Source organism: Nymphalis io, chromosome 15 (genome assembly GCF_905147045.1).
Source record: "Nymphalis io chromosome 15, ilAglIoxx1.1, whole genome shotgun sequence".
In the NCBI taxonomy this organism is placed as follows: Eukaryota; Metazoa; Arthropoda; class Insecta; order Lepidoptera; family Nymphalidae; genus Nymphalis; species Nymphalis io.
Genome location: NC_065902.1, coordinates 4,747,961 through 4,764,284, shown reverse-complemented (window position 1 = coordinate 4,764,284; position 16,324 = coordinate 4,747,961). Strand labels below are relative to the sequence as shown.

General features: G+C 32.8%; 2 protein-coding genes across 3 annotated transcripts; one reads left to right on the top strand and one right to left on the bottom strand.

Moving 5' to 3' along the window:
• The first annotated feature begins 377 nt into the window (after positions 1–377).
• On the top strand, positions 378–13,770 carry LOC126773562 (metabotropic glutamate receptor 6). Of its 2 annotated transcripts, XM_050494512.1 has the most exons (4): positions 378–481; positions 9,527–10,934; positions 11,028–11,159; positions 12,515–13,770. In XM_050494512.1, the coding sequence occupies exons 2-4, from the start codon at positions 9,593–9,595 to the stop codon at positions 12,631–12,633; spliced, it is 1,593 nt and encodes a 530-aa protein (XP_050350469.1). In that variant the 5' UTR covers positions 378–481; positions 9,527–9,592; the 3' UTR covers positions 12,634–13,770. The 2 variants fall into 2 exon arrangements, with proteins under 2 accessions (XP_050350469.1, XP_050350470.1); XM_050494513.1 differs by lacking the exon at positions 11,028–11,159.
• On the bottom strand, positions 13,767–15,242 carry LOC126773575 (translocon-associated protein subunit gamma). The gene is made up of 4 exons (XM_050494535.1): positions 14,953–15,242; positions 14,577–14,796; positions 14,298–14,429; positions 13,767–14,013 (listed from the first exon to the last, which is right to left on the bottom strand). Exons 1-4 carry the CDS (start codon positions 15,083–15,085, stop codon positions 13,947–13,949), a joined length of 552 nt encoding a protein of 183 aa, XP_050350492.1. The 5' UTR covers positions 15,086–15,242; the 3' UTR covers positions 13,767–13,946.
• Between the last annotated feature and the right edge of the window lie 1,082 nt (positions 15,243–16,324).

The window sequence follows — 16,324 nt, the reverse complement described above, 5'->3', positions numbered from 1 at the left end:
ACAAAGCTTTTGTGTATTTATTTTTAATAATAATTGTTAATGCTCACATCCCATTAGTTATATGACAAAGCTTATAAAAAATATGATTACTTGCAAATAATTAGTAAATTCTTTCAGATTTATATATGATATAAGACCTCTAAAGCATCAATAAATTGTTATCTAAGAATACTTCATCTTCATTTCTCTGACCTTACAAAAATACCTGTACTTGACCCAGCCATTCGAAGTCGTCACACAAAACAAAAACAGTCGTCTTGACAAAAGTCACTCGTGCGCTTGTAGCTTGAAATGTGCTCGAGCATCGGGCACGTGCATCCGTCACGCTTCGCAGATACTTGGATATTCGTTTAGTTTGTTCTTGGACTTGGTACCACTCGTGCGCATGTGGGTTTAACCGCGCAGTGATTATGAAAAATTGGTGTTAAATTCCATGCCTCCACTAATGTTTTTAAACTGAAAACAAAGAAAATATCAAACTGTAAGTATTTATTTCTTTATAGATATTTTTACTTTAGTGTTTCATTATTTGCAATACCTATTTTTTTAGTGATTATTAAGCTTTTATATATTTTATATATAACGGAAATCCATTAAAATAATCTTCAAAAACTTTAATCCTTATTATGAGTTTTAAATATTAGTATATATAATTTTATATAAGCTCTATCAAATGCATATTTGAATTATAAGAAAAAAGCTAACGAATTACATAATGAATTAAAAATGTAGTAGAACAGCGATTATTTTTGCATAATTTCACCAACATAATAATTGTATCGATTAGTAATTTTTTAATTTAACTTCTGGGTAATACAGATCAAATACAATCAAATTAAAAATTACAAAATTATTTAATATAAAGTATGGAATAATTATAACTCGTATGGACTTTAATGTAATTATTATTAAGAAAAACAATACTAATGTACTGTATTATTATATATATCATAATCAATATCTGTCATTGATTAGTAGTTTTGAGAGAGGCTGATACTGCATTAACGCGAGTTAAATATCGCTTAAGCTGTTTGGAAATTTTACTTTCGTTTATATAATTAATTACTTCGTATGATCGTAGACGTATAAATCACCTTATATATTATGTAGAATGTGACTGAAATTCTGTTAATTACCATGACTTATTGGTGCTCTGTCTTATATTTAAGTGAATAGAAACTTATTCTTTTCATAAACTGTAATGTTATTTATTTTATAATTTATAAATAAAATACAATGATACATGATACAATAGAATGAAATATATTTTACAAATATTATAAACACAAAACTTGATGAGAACTTCTTTTCAATTGCGCCCACAGTGAACCAACACGTTAACATTTTAAAACAAAAAAAAGTTTCCATTATACCTCGAAAAAATATTTTCCGCATAGAGATTCAATTATGAATTCGCCCCCTGGTTTACAGATATTTCATTACTTATTAAATTTTACAGAACAAAAATGACGGATGTACACAATCCAAAATAGTGTAAACACTATAATTTGTTATTAATGTTACAAGTTAAATCGTACCTTATAAAAAACAACAGCGTTTTAGTTTAATATTGGATAAAATAAAATTGTACTTGTAGGATCAGCTGTAGCTATGCTGATTGCTAGCCTGTAAATGTCCCACAAAGGCCAGCTCTCCTTTTTTTGAGGAGAAGGTTTGGAGCTTATTCCACCACGCTGCTCCAATGCGGGTTGATGGAATACACATGTGACAGAATTTCAGTGAAATTTAATACATGCAGGTTTCTTTCACCGTCAAGTACTAGATGAATTATAAACACAAATTAAGCACATAAAAATTCAGTGGTGCTTGCCCGGGCTTGACCCACAATCATCGCTTAATATTCACGTGTTCTAACCACTAGGCCAACTCGGCTTATCATACCATCATATTATTGTGCTCTATCGAGGTAACACTTCAGATGTTAAAACCATATTAATTCTTCAAAAAATAACTGTTTGGGCTATTTATAACAGTATTACTGTTATTATTAGTCTTTAGTCTTTGTTATTTCAGCTATATACTATTAATGCATTAATTGTCATTGAGCTAATTTATATAGACCCTACTCACACTTAGCCTTGACGGTCTGTCGATACTACTATGAAAAGTACTAAAAACTGTCTACATGGGCGTACCCAGGGGGGCGGGCAGCTGCACCCTCTCTGGTTTTTGTACCTAATGTCGTCGATAAAAGTTATCGTAGCATATATATAACATAGCTGAGATCAACATTGAATGAAGACAGGTTAAATGGACTTTTATGCTCAGTGTACATAAAAAACTTGTAAGCGGTAAGGGCGATTCTTACACGGGAGACATCATAAACCGTTTTGCATCAACCTTTGTAAAGAAAAGCACCACCACACTTCTGTGCCATGCCTTTGGCGTTTAACCTTTGGCTATGACGGAGTTAAATAGCCTCTGAAGAGCCCTGAGGATCGGTGTACCACCCGCCTTCAGAAATTCAGCTGTAACACCACCAGGTGTCTTGTTGTTTTTGAGAAACCGCAACCAAATCAGTAAAGCCGTTTCAGGAATTAGCGCGCACAAACGCACAGAAAAACAGACAAAAATTCTAACAATTGATTTCGGTTATATTGCATTTATAAAGGCATATAATAGTTTTACTCATGTATCTTCCATGTACAGATAGCGGCCAGTTAAATTTTTATTATATGTATAGATTGATTAATTATCACAAAAAAATAAAACGAAAAACAAAAAAAAATTACTTTTGACAAATAGATACAATTTAGTACCCAATCATAATATGATTGGGTACGAGAAGAACGGCTACTTTTGGTATTGGCCCCATTAAATTGTTTCAAATAATTCAGTGCGAAGCCTGGACGAGTAGCTAGAAATCACAGATTATAAAACAAAGGTTTTTATAATCTTAGTGAGTAATTATAAAAAAGATTCAAGATAATTTTAGTTAATTTATTATGCGACTACAGACACTGAATTAAACAATAAAATGTTTTTTCTTCTTCTAATGTTTTGATTGTATGAAATGTTTAAAATGTTTTGTTTCATTGTCTAATAAAATATATTAGTATATAAATAAAATAAAAATCATAAAACAAGTTAGTTGGTGGTGGTTTTATGTAAGCCCCTCTGGGCTATTAAAACCTACTCTTCAAATACTTTACCAAATAATAACTACTTATTTCCCAAAGTTGGTGGTTAAATTTTTCTTACAGTACCAAAAAAAGTTTGTCACCACAAAGGTTTGTTGTGTTTAGTTTATGAACATTATGTCTTAAGCCTCCAAAATTACGAATAACATATATAAACACACAGTCCAATCATCACTTACGATCTAATTGAGGTTCCCTTGACCCTGCCATATTCCCTTATGGCTAACTGATAAAGTAATTTTTTTAGGTAACTTATCATATTAATATGACCAGGAGAAGAAATCTATTTTGTCAACATACAATACAAAAATGCTAAGTTAATACACATATACAATTTTATTACATCTTATAATCATTATATTTATATGTATATTCGTCAGATATTGTTTCTTACGACATAAGCATCTTTAATTCAAACTTTATGGTTGTTTACTATTTCGGTCGGAGGAATTCTAATTGAATACTAAAATTAAATGAACAACGATGAAATAATGTTAGTGAATATCATAAATATATATACATTATATTCTATATATCTTATAAAACGAAGAAATAAATACGAAATTTTGTCTTAACTTTTAAATCAATATATATATATAATATATATTTATATATATATATATATATATATATATATATATATATATATATATATATATATATTTTAGTAATTATGTCCCATCGGATAATGAGAGGTAATAGAGAGTGCACCTGCGTTTGCGCACACACTTGTGCACTATAATATCTGCTGCGCAATTAGCTAATCCGTGAATTTTGTCGTCGCTCATAGGGGGGTTTTTGCCTTAGTCACCACGCTTGGCAGGCGGGTTGGTGACCGCAGTGGCTGGAAATCTTTCACTAATAGCGCCGCTGCCCGCTATCAGGATTTGCATTTTCGGATTCCAGCATTTGTGTGGTTATACCGCCACGATTTCGGTCGCCAGAGCCTCGTTCGTTGATTAGCAGGATGTACCACGAGCAGGTGAGGTTGACAGTAGAGAGCCTAGGTTGTTATCGGCTCCCCTTAAATCCCTAATCGGGATGGTTGGCGTTCTATGGGGGAGGCTTTCGTCCAGCAGTGGACGGCAAAAAAAAAAATAGCTAATCTCTCTTGAGATTGGTCTGGAGGACATCTATCTATCTCCATCTCCATCTATATTATGTATAAAATAATTTTTAACTTGGTTTGTCGCCCCGTGCATATTTTCGACCCCTTAATATTTTTTATAATATCGTAGCAATTTATACTCCTTTTTCTTATGTGCAATTATCGAGTTTGGTTATTTGGTGTAGCTAGTAGTCGTATTCATGCTTAAGTATAAGAATTTGAAAAAAATATTAGCTTTCACTAATACACAATTACAGACTGCGTTTTATTGCCGCTAGTAAATTAATTATTGTATTGCACTAAAGTGCAAAAATATTTTATTCTGTAAAAAAAAAACAAACTACATTAATACTACAACATTAATTCCTATTTTATATTTAGCTGTTTTATGCTGACTTCGTTTACTTTACATACCTACATGATTTCTGATAATTTCTCTTTTTTCCATCAAAATATGATAATTCTTATAGAAGTACATATTGGACGTGATAAACCAACACTCATATATCTTTCTCATTTGCATATTTATATTATTACAATAATAGACATACAATATAAAAGAAATTCTTAAAAATATGTACCTTCTTTAAAATCATTATCATACTATATTACAAAACTCAGTATCCAATACAATTGAACACTAATTATGCAAGCTAAATTTAGTGTTGAATAATTCTTGGTAAGTGCGGAATGTGACATGGCAGTCTTCTCAATCAGTTCAGCCGAGTTTCACCCAGAGTATTCACGCTGTTACTTTTACAACGCGCGGCCGCACATGACAACGCTCTGTTTCCTTGGGTCTCATTGTCATGTAATACGTTGTTTGATGGAAAACTTTGACTTTCCACTCCTTATAACTTATTCCTCGTATAAATGCGATGGATCGATTAGGCCACACTTCATTACCATTGTCTGTGTTTTTATTTGGTTAATGTATCATACGTTCTAGTCTATATAACATTGGGTTGTCAAAGGGAAAGCATTCTCTTACTTCACGTTAAATTATTGTTGTTTTACTCTGTAATAGTAGTTTAAAATTTATAGTACATTTTCTTGTTTATTCTATACAAAAGGGTAGATACACTAAGAAAACGTATTATTGTCACTAAATATATGCCTTTGCCTTCTTTAATTAATTATTATATGACAGAGGTATCCGGCATAGAGCCAGACCACTTACAGGAAGCCGAATTAAAGATATTAAGATGAAACCATACAAAATACTACTTTTTACAGATTTGACATATTTCTAAATGTAGAAATTATGTTGGGAAAATTAAATAGCGTCTATACCTATTTTGGTTGATTCGTTAATTTAATAATAAAATCAGTTTGAACAGCTCTTCACTGTAAATTACAGAATGGTGTTCCTGTAATATTTGCAGGTATACCTAATGGTTCGGCAGAGACCTTTCGCTGCCGAGCGTGATTAACGCCATGCTCGGCAGCGAGAGGTGCTACATGGAGATGGTCTCTTTTTGCGAATGTGATGTCGCGGAAGGAGGCCGCGGAGTGCGAGCGTGAGGAGAGTGCCTCCGCTGACCCGCTCCGCCGTAGAAGACCAGGGAGAAGGCGCCGACGCTATGCGCACCTTCTCCCGCTGCCGTAAGCTTTGCTCTGTACCCGGAAACTCGCATAGGCGGGCCGACCATCAGAGCGTCACGGTAGAATATGCAAGCGATCCCGTGGCGTTTCTCAAAAAGACAAAGAGGGTACCGCTGGTTTTTTAGTGGGTATTCTAATGTTCGCGGCGTACTAGGCGTCTTGGACAGCGGCGAGTCCCACATACCCCCCACTTCACGTGGGAGAAACGTGCAATGCTTTTTTCCAGCGATAAAAAAGGTATACCTAATAGTATAGTGAAAAAGTGTAATAAGGCATTCATTTATAAAAGAACAATCTATTAACAGTGAATAGTTAATATTTAGTTCCCAACACTCCCAATATATAAAGCCTACAATACCAAGCTACAGACAGAGAGAACATAACATAAAATATATATATATATATATATATATATTTTATTTAATTATATATAACGGTATTCTTAAGTTGACTGTTGTGAAATGCAGTAAAGATGTATTGTTTTTCATAGGTTTCGTTTTTTTGTATAATCTGAAATTTTTACGAATATAGAAAGAAATAAAAACGAGAGACCATAGTCATCTGACGCCTTTATCCCTTTTACGAGTAGTACTGGCATTTATGGTTTACAAATACGCTCCAAATAACGCAAATTCTGCAAAATTCTCGCTAAATACCATATATATCATAGCATTGTCTTTATTATACAGTATATAGAAATGTTACTTTCATCTTGCTAAATGCTTATATGACTCAGGAGGATTACATATAAAAATTAAATATTATATTCATACATAAGTATTTAATTATTTACAAGTAACGTTTAAACCCACTTAAATGTAAGAAACAACGTAAAAGCATCTATTGATCATTTTTTATTGAGTTCGTGTTCTAAAATGGATGGAAATAACTCTAGTTGGTTGAAGCCTAAAGAGCCACAAATCAGGTATCACGAGCGTTGCAGATAGGTAATATTTTTTATACAGATCACGATCACGACTTGAAAACAGCACATAAATATGTAGGTACCTACAAATAAATGATAGAATAGATACCTATTAAAAGATGTCTTTGATAAAAGAAGTAACAAGTTAAATATTATGAAAGCCTTATAGGTAAATGTTTTATAGTTTCAAAGAATTGGTTAAGTATTCTTAATCAAAGGCGTGTTATATATTGAAATTAAAAAATATATATTATTTTGTACGCACGATATTTTATTTCTCATTTATAAATATAGTATTTACTAAAGCGAACAAAAAGTTATATTCTATTAATTTTTTGAACTAATAATGTTTAATCACGCAATCCCAACTACATATATACGTTACGATAAACATTGTTTTCTTTAATGTTAACGATATGAGGGATGATAATCGAGATTCTTATGATGTTAATCCATCATAGCATGAAGCGTTTTGAAGCTGATATCAAAATTATTCATTGCAGTATTACTTTAAATTTATAGATATTTCAATAAAGTTAAAAACGATTTTCTTAAAAAAGGGTTTCTTAGCGTATTAAAGAAAATAATATTTATACATTTTCATAAGAAAAAATCAAAGATATTGACTAGCCTAAAAATAAGTAATAATAATCGGCATCACAACAATCATGCGTTTTATTTCCAAAGATTTGGCTATGATTTTTCATCTAGATAAAATGACTGAATACCGTTGCCGCGATCATTCGCCGGCGCGGGCGAGATCGAGTGCCCCAAGCCAAGGTCCGCAGTCCACACCGTTACTTTAGCGCCAAATCTGTCTACAATATGCTCCATGTACATACTTTGATTCGGATAAGAAGTTTAAAGTCACGATCCGGTTCGCGGAGCTGTCTGCGTAATCTCGAGCTTGACTTAGAAGCTTCCTTGTATGGCACCGATGCATATTTTAAGTTTATCACAATTTGCGGCTAGCGTTGATCTTTAACTTACGTTTATCGGGACGATGTTGAGTTGTGAGAACTCAGTTACAGTCTTCCTGTAATGTAAGCCTTTGTTTCGCTTTATATAAATGTAAAAAGATACACCGAGATCTAATGAATAGGAAAGTTCGCATTGTAAAATTATTTAATTTAGAATATTTTTCTACTACTAGAAAACAAAACCTGCGTATTTAAATAAATGAAATATGCGATTATTACCTTTACTCTACGTCTTTCACTAAAAATCTTAATTATGTTTTAATTAAATTTTTATATTATTTTTAATGTTTCGTGAGTTACATACCTATTTATGTATCTAATCTTTACGTGGATACATTTTTAAAGGGAACTCTTTTTTCCATTAAATATATGCTGGTATTTTTATTTATTTGTCCTAATATAGCACATACGAATATAAGTAATAAAAATATATTAACTGGAAACTAGTAAGTTGTTGCCATGCGCAGGTAACTCACTTGTACAGACAATGTCCCTTGGGGATGAGAATTAATACGTTCGTTGCCCCTGTCGGACCAACGATCGTAGTCCTGTGTCTCCTTTACTATTTCTGTACACACGAGTAAATTTCATCACCACAAATAGACTTATGTATAAGAAGCTGTCGTGAGACTTCGTTCAAATGCGCTTCGTTTAAGGAATTATATCTGTATATAATTTTATACATACTCGCATCTTACTACATTTTAATATTTCATTTCTTAAACTTAAAATGAATATTAAATTATATTAATTCAAATAAATCATTTATTTTTCCATTTTACAATAAAAAAAATTCACATATTTTATAAAAAAAAATGAAATTAAAAACAAAATACGCATAACAAATATATAGAAAAAACACGCCATCTAAAATATTGTCTTGTGGCATTGTTCCCAAGACTTTCTGCACCGCTAGATTTGAGCTAAATAAGCGCCAGCTCTTAGGTCATCATAAGTTTGGAATTAATATTAAATTTTCTAAAATAAATCCGTTTTAACGCAGGCACAATAGTATATTACAAAATAGTATTCGATTTTATTAATGATTTCATTGACTATTTTCTTTAAACTTATAACATTTTTTATACAGAATTTTGCTTAAAATTATTTTTAAAGCAACAAATTTCACTCTTTTATCTGTCTGACATCTATGACAGGCAATAAATATTAAAGTATTTGATTTATTAGGTAGTTATGCTATTCAATGTATTGCAGTAGAATAAGTATTGTGTATAAATATGATACCCACCTAAACAGGCTTGCACAAAGCCAAGAAATCACACATTCGTTTACTCATTATTTCTTTCTTAAAAATATGTATATTATGAATGTACATATATTTAGGACGTACCTATAATCAGCTTGATAAGTAAATGCACATTCCCAGAATATATTTTTTTCGTATTTGCTGATCTTTTATTATTTCATATAACATGTATTAGTTTTTCTATAATATCATAATATACATTCGCTTTCATAATTTTCATTTAACGTCTATGAAATAATAATCTTAAATAAATCGAATTAAATATTCTTGGTAACTGTGTAGGTATATATATATATATATATATATATTGAATTTATTAAAATATTCAGTAAAATTAAATTAGCAAGTTAGGGTGCCTAGAGGTGCAAGGCGACCAGTAAACCGGTTTAACCGGGAGATTCTTTGTTTGGTTAAGTCGGGACGTCGCGACTTGTAGCGGACACCTTGTCGCCTGACTGACGGCACGTTTATCATTTTCAGAGACAAAGCGACGAGTGCGGATGTGTCGACAACGAAAAACGGGCAGCTGAAGGCCGGCCCGGCCTGATGGCGAACATAGCAGTGCGCACACTATTCGTGACGGCATTTCTGGCCACTGTTGCGGATGCTGGCGCAGCACGTTTCGGCGATCGCTTGGCACCCCGCGTGCCCGCTCCTTACGCACCACGCAATGCGCCCGCAGCGCAACACTATGTTGATAATGAAGATGACGATTTATACGAACAAGAATATGATGAGCACGACAATCGTAATGAAGAAGATGACCTACCATTAGCTATCAAACAACAACAAAGTCTTCCTCGACGACCAACGCGTACAGAAGCTCATCGCCTCGAAATGAGCACTGAATATTTCGTGATACCTGAGCGTTCATCACCGATTCCCACACCGTCATCAACCGCGCGCACTATTGCTGCATCAACGTTACGGCCGTCGAATACAACACCAACCCAGATAACACCATCACCGAAAGTCACCATTCTAAGAGAAGAATCTTGGGCAGTGCCTATCTTAGCACTAGCTTGTGCAAGCATGGTCATAATTGGTGGTTTTGAAGCCTTTATTGTGTGGGGAGCAAGTAAAAAGGCCCCCAGTCAAAGGCACTTGCTTTTAGGACAAAGCTTATTATTGGGACTTTTTACATGTGCAGCTACGGCTGCACTATTCACCGCTGCACCCACTGCATTTACATGTGGTGCCGTTCGATTTGGAACAGGCGTTGCCTACGTAATTGTGTTTGCATCACTACTTGTAAAATGTGTATTCTTATTAAGTTTAAACGGTGGAGTGTACTTACCGGCAGCTTACCAAGGATTGTTATTATTTTTTTCTGTAATGATCCAAGTGGCCATTGGTGCACAATGGTTAGGTGGTTCACCACCACGAGTGACAATTGGAGCAACAAAATGTGACTCATCTCTATCAGACTTACTGCTTTCATTGTGCTATGCAGCATTTTTAATCGCAGTTGTTTGTGGAGTAGCTCTGCGATCACGGGGTATACGTGACAACTACAGAGAAGCGACACACATTGCAGGAGCTGGAGGTGCAACGGCCGCAGTATGGATCTGTTGGATAGCAGCGGCCCTAGGGGCACCTGAACAACATAGGGAAGCATGTGTTGCAGCAGGATTAATAGGCACATGTGTTGTAGTATTTGCGCTAATGTTTGCGCCGAAAGGACGACGACTAGCGGCATTGGGACGAGAGGGTCGATGGGATGCAGACCGTGAAGAGGGACTTAGCTCAATAGGCGCGGGTGGTTCCGGTTACTCCCCCTCTTTTTTCCACTTCAAACCAGTCAAGTATGGTATGGTGTCAGCTGCAGCTCCTGGGCCAGCTATGCCGCCTATGCTCGACCGCAAGGAACCCCCTGCTCAGCCAGCCGGTTAGTTAAGTATCTAAAATGCGCTAATATGTGAGAACTAGCGCTTTTACGCACTGGGAATTGACAGTCGCTTGAAAAAATTTACTTTTGCAGATCAATACGGAGCTAAGTTCGCCGGTTCACTCCTGCACGCACGCTCACTGTGTCCTCCGCTACACTACCCTCTGCACCCACTAACGCATTATCACTACAATTTTCCTCCTTATCATTACCTTCTACCGCCAGGTAACATAGCACTTTCAAAATATTCTGTTTTTTTATCAAATTAAATATATATGCCTATATAAAATAGATACCTGAAATGTTATCGATACGTTAATATTATAACAAAGATTTTTAAATTTTAAAGCAATATATTATAGAAATAAATACTTAATCACATAAACTATATATAGGTAACCTATTTCAATCGACGAAAGAGTAAAGATAAACAAACCTTAGATTTACATATTCCATGCGATTTGCTAATAGTTCTACTGTATTATTCACTAAAAACAGTTATTTATTTACTTTTATTTATACAATACAATATTATTCCACTTAATTAGTTATAACCACTTTTATTTAACTTCCAAAGTTCCAAATACAACTTCACGGACATTATAATTGGTGGTAGGGCTTTGTGCAAGCTCGTCTGGGTAGGTACCACCTACTCATCAGGTATTCTACCGCAAAACAGCAGTACTTGGTATTGTTGTGTTTCGGTTTGAAGGGTGAGTGAGCCAGTGTAATTACAGATACAAGGGACATAACATCTTAGTTCCCAATGTTGGTGGCACATCGGCGATGTAAGCGATGGTTAACATTTCTTACAATGCTATGTCTATGGGCGTTGGTGACCAATTACCATCAGGTGGCCCATATGCTCGTCCGCCTGCCTATCGTATAAAAAATGTAAATATCGTAGATTGTTCAAGATCTCGACCAATGATATCGCGTCAATTGGATGTCAAAGTCGTTTATTTACTCCTCTTCTGGTTGGAATAGGCTATAGCTAAGTATGTTATATATACGATAACACTAAAAATAAAAAGTAGCAGCAGAATAAATAACTATGGAGCAAACCTTTGTAGTTTAATCTCTTACGAAAAAAATACACTTATAAATCAATATTTAATATAAATTATATACCTAAATAAAATAAATTAAAATATTTAAAAACGTAGATAAAATAATATATACGTTAATAGATTTCATACAGTGAAATAATGAAATAATATTATTAGGAGCACACACTTAAACTAACTATTTAATTGTCATATTAATTTATCGTTATACCTTAGGTTGTTCGGTATATATAGCTTTGTAAATAATATCTTTATTCATTTTTATATAATAATATGTTTTGATTTGTTAAAATTTGATGTTTTTATTTTAGAGTTACTTTCACTTTTTATTATATGCATATTACGCGAATAACTTAATTTAATTTATCTTAAAAAAAATAAAGTAAAAAGTTACTATATAAGTAGAGTAGATCATTAAGTAATTTATTTTTAAAACTTAACTTTTTATAAATATTATGTAGATTTATATACGTAGAGTATTTCGCAAAGAACTAACATCTAAACAACTTACAGGCGTGATGATGCGTCCGGAGGAGGGCAACGTGTACACGAGCGTAGAGCCCACCTTCAGCAGCAACCCCAACGTCTTCTTCCAACGGACAGAGCCGTTGCACGTCGGCATGATGTACTGAGCATCTGGCAAACCAGCGTTCCAACGCGAACAGTGAGATTTGACAGTGCAACTGCTAGTCACTACTTGGTAATTGTTATGCATTATTAGCATTCTGTACCAAATTTGATAAAAACGGAACATTTATTTTTGTATCACTACCCTTCTGTCAAATTATTTCTGAACAAAACGATATACGCCAGAAATATGAAACTTGGCATAATTAGTTAAGGATCGCTATGACCCAATGCCAAATTATAGATATGAATGAATCCCATCGAGTATCGAAGTGTGTATATCACTTTCCCTATATAGTTAAACTTATATTAATTAATTAAAGGTATCCAGCCTAGTTATACCTTAATTATTCTCCGAAAAACCTGAAAAATTAGTAAGTTTAAAATGATGGCAGTATTGAGCATATATAATTATAAGTATTATTTAACTTGTCCCAAACTGCACTATCATATAAATTCAAAAAATTGAGAGCTCGTTTAATATAAGTGAAAGTGGTAATCTAGTTTCAGTATGATATATTAAACAGCCATGTTACGGAACACTTATTTCGCGAAGTCGAATTCACACTTCATTTTAATATTTACAATTTTTAACTATAAATTAACTTAAAACTGTATAATTTCGCATTCTACTTGTTTTATTTATTCAATTCATAAATAGGTTGCAATTAATATTAATCTCGAACTCTTGAAAGTTGCTTTTAAAATACATTTTTATTTAACATTACATCTGCTATCCTTTGAAACAATTAATATAGTGTTTTTAACATATGGTCGCAAAATTTGTAGCAGAGCAACGTATGAGTAAATCTAAATAATCACAAATTTCATTTAAAAAAATCATTGCAAAATTAAGCACAATTTTCAAATGTCATCAATACGAAATAAATAACTAAAAATACTTGTACCATATTAGACTGTCTCTGTCTGTCTTTTTACTTTCAAATTTAGTATCAACAGATTTAAAATTGACTATATTTATAACAATTTAATTTGTTAAATTTAACATTGTGATTTTAACATTATGTGACCCACCCCTATTTTGACAACATGTATTATTTAGTTCCAATTAGATATATTTCTAGATGTAAGGTAATACTAGTTAATTGTTCTGAAAGATTGTAAATAAAACAAAAAGACTGTTTAAACCTATTTTATTTATTCCTATTTCTCTTTTTAATTTATAAATTTATTGTAAAAAACAAAACATCATAGGCATTAGCACATTTGTTAATAATTTAGAAACTGAGTACCCTATGCACTATGGTAGAAAATCATTGTGTTCATAAAATTGTCACAAACACACAAAAATCAGTCTTCACTTGCTACCTGTAGACAGCAGAGCCAGGAGACCAGAAGCTGCTGTGAGGGAAACAATGTAGTTACTGTGTAAACATTAAGGAAATATATTAATCACTTGCCAAATAATACACTGTAATATACTACACAAATAAAGTCAAAATTTATAAAAGTATGTCACTAACTACACTGAAATAGGATTAATTATTATATAATTGTCAAATAGATACTTGAACTTTAACATAGTATGTTCAGTTCAGTATTAAGTTTGTTTCTTTTGTTATTTGACAATAGTAGTATATTCTTACCAGAGGTTTTCAATACCAATTAGACATTAAAAATTCTACTAATGTATTTTAATAAAGGATACACAGTTGGTGTAAATGTGCGCAGCAAGTAGAAGCTGCTGAGAATAACAATCGTCAAGAACAGAGCATTGTTGTAGAAAATTGAGAAAGTTGTTGCTTCATAGTCTGCTACCTCATTCTTTTTCCACAAAATTCTGAAAATTAAAGGTAGTTAAAAATCAATACAATTACACACATGTATAAAATATGCACTTGCATTTTAATTTACACAGTTATTTAGTTTAGTTAATTGAATATATTTATGTCATTTAAACGAGAGAAAATATTTTTAAGGAACATACCTCTCGTCCTTCTCTTTTCGGCTCATTTTCTTTTCTTCAGCCAGTTTCCTGGCCATCTCACGAGCGACTGCATCCTCTCGCCGAACAGCGACACGATGCTTCAATTGAAACTTGGTGTTCCGGTAAGCTAAGGCCAGTAGCCATGTACTAGCTGTTGTTACTAGTGCAAACCAAGCCAACGAAGTGCTTACTTCTAAAGCATGAACTCTCCAAAATAACCCTAGAATTTTTTTAAACAATCAATAACTCATAGTATGTATACGAATTACTCAAAGTGTATCCGTAGCAGTCTCCAATTTAATAATTAAATTGGATGTATTAAAATAACCTTTTTTTTGCTTAAACATATATAAAAAAAACTCAAACAGTAACTTACAAATGGGAATAGCAGATACGATGAAAGCATTTCCATAGAATAAGGCTGATGATTTTGTGGAAACATTTCTACTAAAATCTTGTAATAATAATTCTTCTTCCTTGGTAAAGGCTTTGTTTGCTTTTACTGACATATTTATTAAATGCACTAACGTCTATATGAAATTCTGTGAATGCACAAAATAGGAGAAAGTAAATAACGCGACTACAACTCTTGAAACGTGTACGTTTTCAGCTGACAAGGCAATAGAAAATCTGTCCGATGACATTTAGCTTACAAGTCACTTGACGTTTTTAGTCTTGTATCCAACGTGTCAAATTTAATGATAGATAAATAATTTTAAACATACTTCAAGATGGCACATGGCGTTTAAAAATGTAAATACCATCAAGTTATAGTATAAACTAAACTTTATTTTGGTATAAAAAACAAAACCTATAAAGATATTTTAACACTTGTAATTGAAAAAAATTTTTTTTTACATATCCTAAATCAACTGGACTGGGATTTCTTACCATTTTTTTATGGACTAAGGAATTTAACAAAACAAGATAACTTCTATAACCGACTGTATTCTTATAATCAATTTAATAGAAAAATCACAATAATATTAAGTTTTCTCCCAAACACACTTAATATCTCTATAATAAAATGTTACCGACAATTTGTTATTGTAAACAAATATTTCCAAGGCGATTACTTTCTTTTCTTGTATTCCGACATATTGGCTTATTTTTATATATGTGTTATATACGTTTGTCGTGTGTATTTTGTTGTGTATGATTTTCAAAATTTACAGATTTTTTATTTATCGGCAATCTGTTTTGTTAACTTATCTTTATATTTATAGCGATAGTCAATTATTTCACGTAATGTATGGTCTTGTAATTTTTTTTCTAGATATATTTTTTCCGGTTTTTTGGGTTTTTGCAACTCATTTTTCTTTTTCTTAAAATTTTCTACCTCTACGTCTGATTCTTTCGAATTTGTTTCAAAATTTCCAGTTTGTCAGTTTAGTTTAGTTTTCTTTACCAGTGATTATATATAGTTTTTATTGACGATATTAGTGTCAGTAATTTGGTCATCTTCAATAATTTGCACAGTTCTGCAAGGCTATTTATTTATTTATTTTATTTTTTCTAGCTACTGGTGGTAGGGCTTTGTGCAAGCTCGTCTGGGTAGGTACCACCCACTCATCAGATATTCTACCGCAAAACAGCAATACTTGATATTGTTGTGTTCCGGTTTGAAGGGTGAGTGAGCCAGTGTAATTACAGGCACAAGGGACATAAAATCTTAGTTCCCAAGGTTGGTGGCGCATTGGATATGTAAGCGATGGTTGACATTTCTTACAATGCCAATGTCTAAGAGC